This window comes from Trematosphaeria pertusa, assembly GCF_010094035.1.
Source record: "Trematosphaeria pertusa strain CBS 122368 unplaced genomic scaffold BU26scaffold_3, whole genome shotgun sequence".
In the NCBI taxonomy this organism is placed as follows: domain Eukaryota; kingdom Fungi; phylum Ascomycota; class Dothideomycetes; order Pleosporales; family Trematosphaeriaceae; genus Trematosphaeria; species Trematosphaeria pertusa.
The window spans coordinates 803809-813943 of record NW_022987214.1 but is presented as its reverse complement, the minus strand read 5'-3'; the positions used below and the strand labels follow the sequence as shown (position 1 = coordinate 813943).

General features: G+C 55.9%; 3 protein-coding genes across 3 annotated transcripts; all 3 read left to right on the top strand.

Annotated features, from left to right (window-relative positions):
• Positions 1–878: 878 nt before the first annotated feature.
• Positions 879–3847, top strand: BU26DRAFT_560362 (uncharacterized protein; the record flags this gene model as incomplete). Its single annotated transcript, XM_033832795.1, has 5 exons — positions 879–923; positions 981–1678; positions 1730–1993; positions 2043–3666; positions 3719–3847. 5 exons carry the CDS (start codon positions 879–881, stop codon positions 3845–3847), a joined length of 2760 nt encoding a protein of 919 aa, XP_033688022.1.
• A 221-nt stretch (positions 3848–4068) lies between these two features.
• BU26DRAFT_449438 (glycosyltransferase family 66 protein) lies at positions 4069–6968 on the top strand. Its single transcript, XM_033824710.1, has 5 exons — positions 4069–4279; positions 4336–4416; positions 4493–5086; positions 5136–6291; positions 6342–6968. Exons 1-5 carry the CDS (start codon positions 4126–4128, stop codon positions 6610–6612), a joined length of 2256 nt encoding a protein of 751 aa, XP_033688021.1. The 5' UTR covers positions 4069–4125; the 3' UTR covers positions 6613–6968.
• Positions 6969–7083: 115 nt separating this feature from the next.
• On the top strand, positions 7084–9526 carry BU26DRAFT_547615 (uncharacterized protein; the record flags this gene model as incomplete). Its single annotated transcript, XM_033831894.1, has 3 exons — positions 7084–7241; positions 7305–7650; positions 7709–9526. The coding sequence occupies 3 exons, from the start codon at positions 7084–7086 to the stop codon at positions 9407–9409; spliced, it is 2205 nt and encodes a 734-aa protein (XP_033688020.1). The 3' UTR covers positions 9410–9526.
• Positions 9527–10135: the final 609 nt, after the last annotated feature.

Genomic DNA, 10135 nt, shown 5'->3' with positions numbered 1-10135 from the left:
GACCGGCCTGGGATACGGATGCGGTATTGATTGCAGGACTGGGTGTGCGGCGGCGCCTGCTGGAGGACTATCGCAGCGTCGGCAGGCGTGCTGGCGATTGGCGGGCGCTCGAAGGGAGGACGCGGGCACAGCCACGCAGAAGCTCGTCTAGTGCTGTCTGGTGAGGTGTGCAGGTGGGTGTGCAGGTGTGGTGGTCCTCCCGCGACCTTCTGCGAGCCGCTTGGCGGCCGGCGGTTGGCGGTTGGCGGGCACTAACTCCAGGCAGCAACAGGGCAAACCTTTGCCTTGTGCCCTCTGGCCAGCGGAGGCCGCCCTTTGCGCGCAATCTGTCGCTGCATTCGCGACCAAAGCAGCTAGAGAGCCTCACTCCTCGCATATCATGATGCCACTCCGTCGGCGCACGCCCTCTGCGCCCGAGTCCTGACGGCTTTTCGACCTTCTGCCCGGCTTCGCGAGCATCCCGCAACACCTAGCCCGTATCCTACACCGGCAGCCCGTGTGTGGGACAGCGTCCCTCCGAGGCCCTTCACCGGGACTCGCCTCTCGAATCAGCGTCAGACGTGCTACAGTCGTCAGCGCACGGGGCGGTGAGCCGCGCAAGAGGAATACTAATGCAACCACCTTGCGCATTCGACCCTCTGTGAACCTCCTCCACTCCGCTGAGGCGAACTATCAGGCACAAGGCTGAAGGCTGAAGGCTTCCCTCCAAACCACGTAGGTCCACCCAGCTTTTGCTCCGTTTTCCATCCCAGCCATCCACCCGTTTCAGAATACCATATTTCTGTTTTGGCCAGGACCATCCTCGGGACTGGCAGGGGCAAGCACCTGGCCTGCTTGTTGGCCTGAGGCAGCATCGCTGACGTCTGCCAGACCCAGACATGTCACAGCCCAACAGCTACCCCGCCTTCAACTTCAACGAGACTGTGCGTATAGCCCTATGCTATCATGCTCTCACGCTCGCCGTATAGTAACCATCCTAGTACTTCGACCCGCAGTCGTCGCAGGTCAGCAATGCATCCTTCCCACAATGGAGTTCGCAAGCGTCGAGGCCAATGGGAAATGCTCCTAGCCCCTCTCCAACCGTCCGGACCACCATGACTGCACCTAATCCGCGCTCTTTTAACCGCCCAAGCATGAGCCAGTCCAGTATCCTCCCGCCGGAGAACAGGATCGACCCCAACCTTTCTAGTCTTTCATTTCTCAACGTGCCCTCGGCTGGTCGGCCTCGTTCAGCCATGGACAATGCCAATAGCATGGATTCGGTATCGTCGCGTATCTATGGCGGCAGTCACGATGAGCCGTGGAATCCCTTACGGATGAGGAACCAGAGCGTCACTGCTAGTCGCCCTTCCTTTCCATCCACGACTATGAACTACGGGACCCCGTACCGCAGCGGCCCCGGATCAGACATAGCCAGATCGGACTCTGGATACTATACCCACCAAGCTCATTCAGTCATAAGCAATGAGCCAGAGCGTGTCAATCAGGAACTTTCGCCTAACATCGGCTTCCGAATGGGCAACATGAATGTCAACTCTGCATCTAGCGAGCCGACAGACGTCTTCCCAATGCAATCCGATCAAGCGTCACAGTATAGCGGCCGCAGCGCTGCAAGTCAAAGTAAATCTCACAAGTGCCCACAATGCAAAGAAATGTTCAAGTGTCGGTCAGACTTCAAGTGCGTATTAGAAGGCGTCTAGTATAGACAGGACACTAACAGTCAATGTAGAAAGCATATGCTCAAACACGAGAAGCCGTACAGATGCGATTTTCCGAATTGTCGGCGCGCCACCGCGGGAAAAGGCTTCACAACCGTCAATGATCTCGCGAGACACAAGAAGAGCGTCCATCGCGTTGGAGTTGAGAAGGATTCCTATCGATGCGCCTCTGAGCACTGCAGAAATCGCGAGAAGATTTGGCCTCGTCTGGACAATTTCAAGCAGCACATCTCCCGCATGCACAAGGGCGAGGATGAGCAAGACTTGACCCGCAGGTATGCCGATATACAGTGCGCGTATATCTACGGATTCTGATATGTGTAGGTCTCAATGGCAGGGCCCGGTGTATGCTGCGCCCAACGCCGATGCATTGTCAGTGGCTCCGATGGATACCACACTTGCCGGCATAGGCACGGAGAAGCAGTTTGCCGGTAATGAGCTTGTTGATCCCAACTCCGGAATAAGCTTAACCCCAGATCAGGACTCTAGCCTTTGGAACTCCTTCGATCCGAGCGCTCAAGAATTCGCCCTGGACGTAGACCGAGCGAATACAAGCGCGGACGGTCAAGGATCCAGGAAGGCCAGCAACGGATCCGGATATAAAGCCGCCAGCCAGCCGTCCGCCTCCCGCCCGAACCCAAACCATGCAACCCGGCCTCGACAGGATTCTCTCAGTGTCCTTGCAGATGTTGCGTCCACTCAGCCTTCTCCGGACAAACCGGCTCCTCAATCCCGTCGTCAACTATCCAGCGCCCCTCAAACCAAGGCCGAGCAGCAAAGACAAGCCCTGCAGAATTTCTCAAAGGCGGCGGCCAGCGAGAGCGCCCCTCAAAGCAATGCCGAGCGGCAAAGAGAAGCTCTGCAGAAGTTCTCCAAAGCTATAGCTAGCGAGATCCAGAACGCACACTCCACAGACTCGTTAGACCTTGAGAACGTTGTCTTACGTGTTCTTTACGGCGCTACCAAGCAAAACAGGAAGGACGTCCATCTATCAAATCCCCCTCAAGGGTCTGTCACCAACACAGGCTCTGTTGATGATATGGATACGGACATTACCATGACAAAAGCCGAAGCGTTACGCGCCTCTCAAGCAATATCCAACCTCATCAAGCAAAGCGGGAACCCTCCATTCTCCAACCGTCCGCGGCGACCCTCAAAAGGATTCTCTCCCAATGGGCAAACCTGCCAGAAGTGCGGCACTACGCTCGCGCGCTCTTGCGATATGAAAAAGCACATGAAGCGGCACACTAAACCCTATGGCTGCACCTATCCCAAATGCCACAAGCGCTTTGGGGCCAAGTCAGACTGGAAGCGACATGAGAACAGCCAGCACTTCCAACTCGAATCATTTCGCTGCCAGCTGACTTGCCCGTCTTCTCAAACACCCTGCGGCGAGCTCTTCTACCGTGCTGAGCTGTTCAAGGCTCATCTTCAAACGGACCACAAGGTGGTCCAGCAGGAGCAGCTCGCGCATGAGCTAAAAGCGCGAAGAATAGGCAGGAATGGGCAGGGGCAGTTCTGGTGTGGCTTCTGTCAACAGATTTTGCGATTAGAGAAGAAGCGAAACGCAGCATGGGACGAGCGATTTGACCACATCGACCATCACTTCACAAAGGAGAACAAGAGCATTGAGGACTGGTTGTGTGTAGAGGCGAAGAAGACGAAGGGTGATGTATTACGCGAGATGGACAAAACGAGCTTCGATGAAGAGGACGCAGATGATTACGGCGTTGGGACGGATGAGAGCCCTCCTCCAACTAGGGGTGAAGCAAATGATGCGCCCGGGCAACCGCGACCACCAGAGCAATCCTCTTCAGCAGCAATGCCGGCTCCGCCCTCGACCTCTCAAAACGCAGGCCAAAGCCAAAGGAAAAGATCAGCTCCCGCAGATATCGTCGCTTCGCCTCCGGCATCGAAACGCCGGAAGAGAGACGTCAATCGCTACTGTGTGAGTATTGCTCCAGTCCGGCTCAGAGACCACTAGTGCTGACAGACTACAGTGCGCATGCGACAATGGTCCTTGGCCTAGCCATACTTACATCGACTGCGTGGCCTGCGGCCATCACCTTTGTAACAGTTGTACGGTGGTTGGTTTTGTGCGGCCGGAAGTGGGCATGATGATGAGTTAGCTTTGCAGTTTGGAGTGGAGCAACTTTATCTTAAAAGACCCAGTAGATATGCTTCTTGATAATCAATTTTGCTGCATTATTGACTAGTTCGCTCTATGTACTTTTCGAGTTCGACAGCCCTGGAGGTGAATCTTAGTGCACGTGCGCGTCTTGGCATATCGGCTAATCGTCGGAGTGGACCCCCAGAAGTTCACAGGTGTCAAGTAGCTCAGAGAGCTTCGTGACGCGGCCTTGCGCGCAACGTCTTCCCTTCTTTCTTTAACTCTCACGCTTTCAAGATGGCTTCCGCAGAGGACAGCCAGTTTTTAAAGCAGGCGAACAGCCGGAACACTCGGGGCATGCTCCGAGTGATCATTCTGTGTCTGATTGCAGGCGCAGCTGTGTCCAGCCGTCTGTTCTCCGTCATCCGCTTCGAAAGTATCATCCACGAATGTTAGTGCTCCAATGCGCCTTCTAGTCCATCAATTGGCTAACGAGAGGCTATATAGTTGATCCCTGGTTCAACTTTCGAGCGACAAAATACCTCGTCCAGAATGGCTTCTATAGTTTCTGGGACTGGTTCGACGACCGTACGCACGCCTCCTCCGCAGTCCCCGTCCTCCCTGCATAGCATTAAGAACATACAATTGACACATGGGTAAACAGGAACATGGCACCCTCTCGGTCGAGTTACCGGCGGTACCCTCTACCCCGGGTTGATGGTCACCAGCGGCGTCATTTACCACGCCCTCCGCTTCCTGGCGCTCCCTGTCGATATTCGCAACATCTGCGTGCTCCTCGCACCCGGCTTCTCCGGTCTTACCGCACTCGCAACTTACCTCTTGACCTCCGAAATGGTCACTTCGCCGTCCGCCGGTCTCCTCGCCGCTGCTTTTATGGGCATAACTCCCGGCTATATCTCGCGTTCGGTTGCTGGAAGCTACGACAACGAAGCCATTGCTATCTTCCTGTTGGTCTTCACCTTCTTTCTCTGGATCAAGGCTGTCAAAGAAGGATCCATGTTCTGGGGCGCTCTGACTGCGCTGTTCTACGGATATATGGTGTCTGCGTGGGGTGGATATGTCTTCATTACGAACTTGCTCCCGCTGCACGCTTTCGTTTTGATCTGCATGGGAAGATACAGCCCGCGACTCTACGTCAGCTATACTTCATGGTATGCGCTTGGAACGCTTGCCAGCATGCAGATTCCGTTCGTCGGCTTCTTGCCCATCAGGAGTAGCGAGCACATGTCTGCGCTTGGTAAGTAAAAATGTTCGAGAGATGCTCTTGCAATCGCTGATGACTTTAGGCGTCTTCGGTCTCGTCCAATTGGTCGGCTTCGTCGAGTACGTCCGCGCTCAGCTCCCGAGCAAGCAGTTCCAGACCCTCCTCCGTGCCTTGGTCGTCATTATTTTCGCGGTGGCTGTTGGAGGCCTCGTGCTCCTCACTGTATCCGGCGTCATCGCACCCTGGACTGGCCGCTTCTACTCGCTCTGGGATACCGGATATGCCAAGATCCACATTCCCATCATTGCCTCCGTGTCTGAGCACCAGCCTACCGCATGGCCGGCGTTCTTCTTCGACCTGAGCATGATGATCTGGCTCTTCCCGGCCGGTGTGTACATGTGCTTCCGCAGACTGACCGACGAGCAAGTCTTTATCGTCATCTACTCCGTCCTAGCCAGCTACTTCGCCGGCGTCATGGTCCGTCTTATGCTCACCTTGACTCCTATTGTCTGCGTCGCATCCGCAATGGCTTTCTCACAGATTCTGGATACCTATCTGGATGCGCGGACTCCCAAAGCGCAGGCCAAAGAGAATGGTAGCTCAGAGCCGGCCAAGGTCGCAGTTGCGGCAGTCCTCCCAGACGGGCTCCGATCGACGCGAAGCCCGCTTGTCGGTATCTACTCGTATGCCTCTAGGCTGACCGTTGTCGGAGCATCTATCGTCTACCTCATGCTTTTCGTGCTTCACTGCACATGGGTTACTTCTAATGCCTATTCTTCTCCCTCTGTCGTGCTTGCTTCCCGACTTCCCGATGGCAGCCAGCACATTATTGACGACTACCGAGAGGCATACTACTGGCTCAGGCAAAACACACCGGAAAATGCCAAGATCATGTCATGGTGGGATTACGGTTATCAGATTGGTGGTATGGCCGACCGGCCGACGCTTGTTGATAACAACACGTGGAACAACACGCATATTGCCACTGTGGGCAAGGCCATGAGTTCAAGAGAAGAGGTCAGCTATCCGATCATGCGCCAGCATGAAGTTGACTATGTCCTTGTCGTTTTCGGTGGTCTCCTCGGCTACTCGGGCGACGACATCAACAAATTCCTCTGGATGGTCCGTATTGCCGAGGGTATCTGGCCTGAGGAGGTCAAGGAGCGCAATTTCTTCACGCCACGAGGCGAGTACCGCGTGGATGACGAGGCCACGCCAACGATGAAGAACAGCTTGATGTGAGTGAGGCTCGTGCGAGCGCAGGACGCTGTTGCTGATTATGTCGCAGGTACAAGATGTCGTACTACAACTACAACGCGCTTTTCCCTGCCGGGCAAGCAACGGACCGTGTCCGTGGAGCGCGACTCCCCGCGGAAGGCCCCAAACTCAGCACCATTGAGGAGGCCTTCACTAGCGAGAATTGGATCATCAGAATCTACAAGGTCAAGGACCTCGATAACTTTGGACGCGACCACCAGAGCGCCGTGGCATTCGACCAGGGCCACAAGAAGAAGAAGACAACGAAGAGGAGAGGTGCACGTGTTTTGAGGGTTGAGTGAACGTGGGAGAATTGAGCGCATTTCCATAGTAGATTTTGCACTGTAAAAGTACCCGGACGGTTGCTTGGGTGGGCGGGCGTTCTAGGACCTTAAAAAGAAAGATAGCTCCCACCCATTTCCCTGCCATGATTCCGGGCTGTGAGACATGAAGACGGGATACAGGAAATTGATTGAGACGAGCACGGGTGTCAGAGATTGGTAAAGGTATGACTCTCTGTCTTGCAATGGCGGCATCGTGATCGGTGCTCGAGGCTCGCGCGAGGCAGCGACCAGAGCACGGTCACTCACTCTTTCACCGCATCCTTTCGTAGACCGCTCAACCAGCCAATCTCTTTCGTCTGCTCTGTCGACTGTGCTTCTGCCTCACCTTCCAGCTCTCGACTCTCCCACTCCTCCGTCTGCAAAACACGGCACTCAAACGTTTTCTTCGTCCCACGGCTTGCTCCCGCCCGCGCCTTCCCCGCCGCCAACATGGCGAGCGAGGAGCAGCGGCGCGCCTTTGCTGAATACATGGGTAACACGGCGGCCGCTGCCAATCAGGCCGGTGCTGGCCAACAGATGCAGAATCCTTATGCCGCTAATCCCTATGCCGCTGCTCAGCAGTATCCCGGCCCAGGCTTCTCTTCTGTGTGAGTGCTCTGCCTCTGTTCCCCCATCTTTTGCGAGACAGCCATGGCTAATACGCTCTGCAGAAGCACTCCTCCCGCGGCGTTCCAGTATCCCCTCGATTTTGCTGGCGACGCGCTCGCAAAAGCATCTGTGTCTAACAAGCTCCAGTTCCCGCAACGGGTCCCTCCCGCGGCGCCGACACCCCCAGCTGCCGCGTCGGCTCTTCCCGCGTCGAATCAACAGCAGCAGCTTGGCTATCCTATGCCGCCGCCGCCAAGGCCAGGAGGCTACGTCGACCTGCCGCGAAATTATAACGCTCCTCCGCAGGACCAGCAGGCGGCAGGGTACAACGTGGGTTTCCAGTATATGAACTCGAATGGGCCGCCCCAGCCACAGGTAAACAGTGGTACTTCTACTGCGATAGCGCCGGTATGTAGACGCTGCATGGGACTGACATTGGCATCGTTTAGCTGACTGACGAGTGCAGGTGAATGCGCCAGGACAGGTTGCCCATCCCCGGCCGCAGGAGACGACGGAGCATCATTACCAGCGACACGCCTACGAGGGCCCCTGGCCGCCTCCAGACATAGTACCAATGCCTGGAGCGCAGCGCGTAGTATCCGATCCAGCAGTTCCCGTCATGGTCTGCCATACCTGTAGCGAGTGCGGCCGATTACGCTCAGCCGGTTACCATCGCCATCATCCGACCGTGCCTGGCCAGCCCTTGGTTCTCTCCGCATGTAGGAGATGCAAGAAGAAAGCCAAGAAAAAGAAGGAGAAGCAATCCGCGCAGAGCTATACCAGCGTCGATTATCCTGACAGGACTATTCGTATCGAGATCAACGATGGCGAATCTAGAGGAAGGGCTCGGGATAGGGTTCATGTGGTCAGGTATCGCTCGGCTACTCCTCCTCCCACTCGGACCGCGGTGAGGAGCCGTAGCCAGGTGAGGGTGGCACTGCGTGATTCTAGGGAAGAGCGCAGCCCGCCGCCGATGTTGAGAAGGAAGATACGGACGGAACCGCGCGTCTCCTCCCTCAGCCCGCCTCCAGATTATGTGCGTAGTCGCCGCTATAGGTCGGATGAGCCATATCCAGCTCCCGAACCCCAGACTCGTTATTATAGGGAGAGGATCGTCCAGTTGAGCCAGTCTCCTCCAGCAGACCGCTCAAGGCCGACTAGGTTCGTCTATCAGAACGAGGATCATGAGGAACCTGTTCTAGACTATCGACCTCGCAGTCTCTCTCCTGTCCCTGTCCGCGTCCGGCGGGAGCGTCGGAGTACCGAAGCAGAAAGTCGCCTTGCATCTCACCCTGCGCCATTTCGAACTGTTCTTCCGGAGCATCGATCCTTCATGAGAGGCTCAGAAGAAAGTATTTCGACCGAGGATGCACCGCGCCATCCAGCTTCGCCGCCGCCGCCGGGGATTCTCAGACCTTCGCGAAGGGAGCGAGAGCCATACCCGCGCCAGATGCGGCAAAGCCACGAGAGTACCATGGTAGAAGTGGGAGGCCCAAGAGTTCAGTTCGGCCCTGAACCATCGAGGAGGGAGAATAGACATGTGTCGGAGAGCAGCAGGGAGCAGGTCAGGAGGAAATCAAGACAGGAGGAGGCTCAACATTCACGCAGTGAGGACTATGACTACTACCATCGGCATGCGCGGCGCGGGTACGTAGAGGGCCGTTCTCTTTCTCCCTCCCCGCCCACTCAGAGCTTTGAGCGCCTCCGTATCCGACGTTCACCTCCCCCAGACCCGAGAAGTTACGAAGAAGAGATTCGCGTCCGCCACGGGTCTCCTCCGAGCCGCTACGACGAGGTCCGCGTCCGTCATGTGTCTCCACCGCCACTCCCTCGCGGCCGCAGTGCGCGCCAGACGCGAGACGAGTCCCCGGAAAGCCTTCCTTATTCCGGCTACCGCGCATTTCGTGGCCGCCCTATCGAGCAAAACCCGGGCCCGTCACCGCCGCCAGATCCTAGGCATGAGGACTGGGAGGATGTCACGGAGTCGGAGAGCGAGGGAGAGGTTGTGGAGGTGCGGCAGTGGAGAGGAATTGATGAGAATGGCCAGCCTGCTACGTTCAGAGAGGAGAGGAGGAGGCATCTTCTTGAGCCAGCGCCTCCGCCTCCGACGCGCGAGTTCCCCACGGAGCCTGCGATCTCGCACTATACGTATAGGCAGGCTTCATAGGAGTGGTCTGCTCGGGAGGCTTGAGAGCCTTGGTTTGGTTGGGCAAAGAGGTGGTCTTTAAAGCTTCGGCGTTGGGGAGATTGCATGGTAGTTCTCCTTCCTCCTGCTTTCTTGGTCCTTTTTCCTCTTTCTACTTTTTAAGCCGGCTGGGCATTGTGGGTTATTTCTAGCCCGCGTATTGCTTATCATACGCTGGCGGGACACCTCGATGTGCAATTTCTTCTTACATGCCATCATCCCTAGTACGTCCCTCAAGAAAAGTAGTCATCTCTATAGAATCTTACTATCATTCATTATTCGTCAATCTATGCTCGTTCTATCTACCCACGCCCCTGAGTGTGGAATGTTTGGACAAGAGAGCGAGGAATGGAACTTTGAAGTAACAGAGAGTGTGGTTTGTATTTTCTTTCCTTTACATTATCATTCCTTTCTTGGGCTATCCATATATATTCCAAACTTTCTATCCAAACACCCTTCCCGTTCGCAGGACTACCCATTCAGCGGCCAGTGGCAGCCAATTACACAGAGGCCAAGTCCCGTTCAATGCCGCGTACTACGGCAGAGGAGGCACTTCTTGTGGTGTATATCGCCGTTATGGTGGAAAGCGCACCGGTTGGAGGTGCACACCGTGGTCTCGCTGGTGTTGTACTCTCTGTCGCCTGTAGAGGGTTTGCTGGGTTAGCGCGTCGTAGCTATGTATGTATGTATGTATGTATGTATGTATGT

Bases quoted from the DNA above. Each gene is read 5' to 3' on its own strand.
- BU26DRAFT_449438 (XM_033824710.1), top strand. From the start codon at position 4,126: ATGGCTTCCGCAGAGGACAGCCAGTTTTTAAAGCAGGCGAACAGCCGG. The intron at 4,280-4,335 runs GTTAGTGCTCCA...GAGGCTATATAG, and splicing joins CGAAAGTATCATCCACGAAT to TTGATCCCTGGTTCAACTTT. The intron at 6,292-6,341 runs GTGAGTGAGGCT...ATTATGTCGCAG, and splicing joins ACGATGAAGAACAGCTTGAT to GTACAAGATGTCGTACTACA.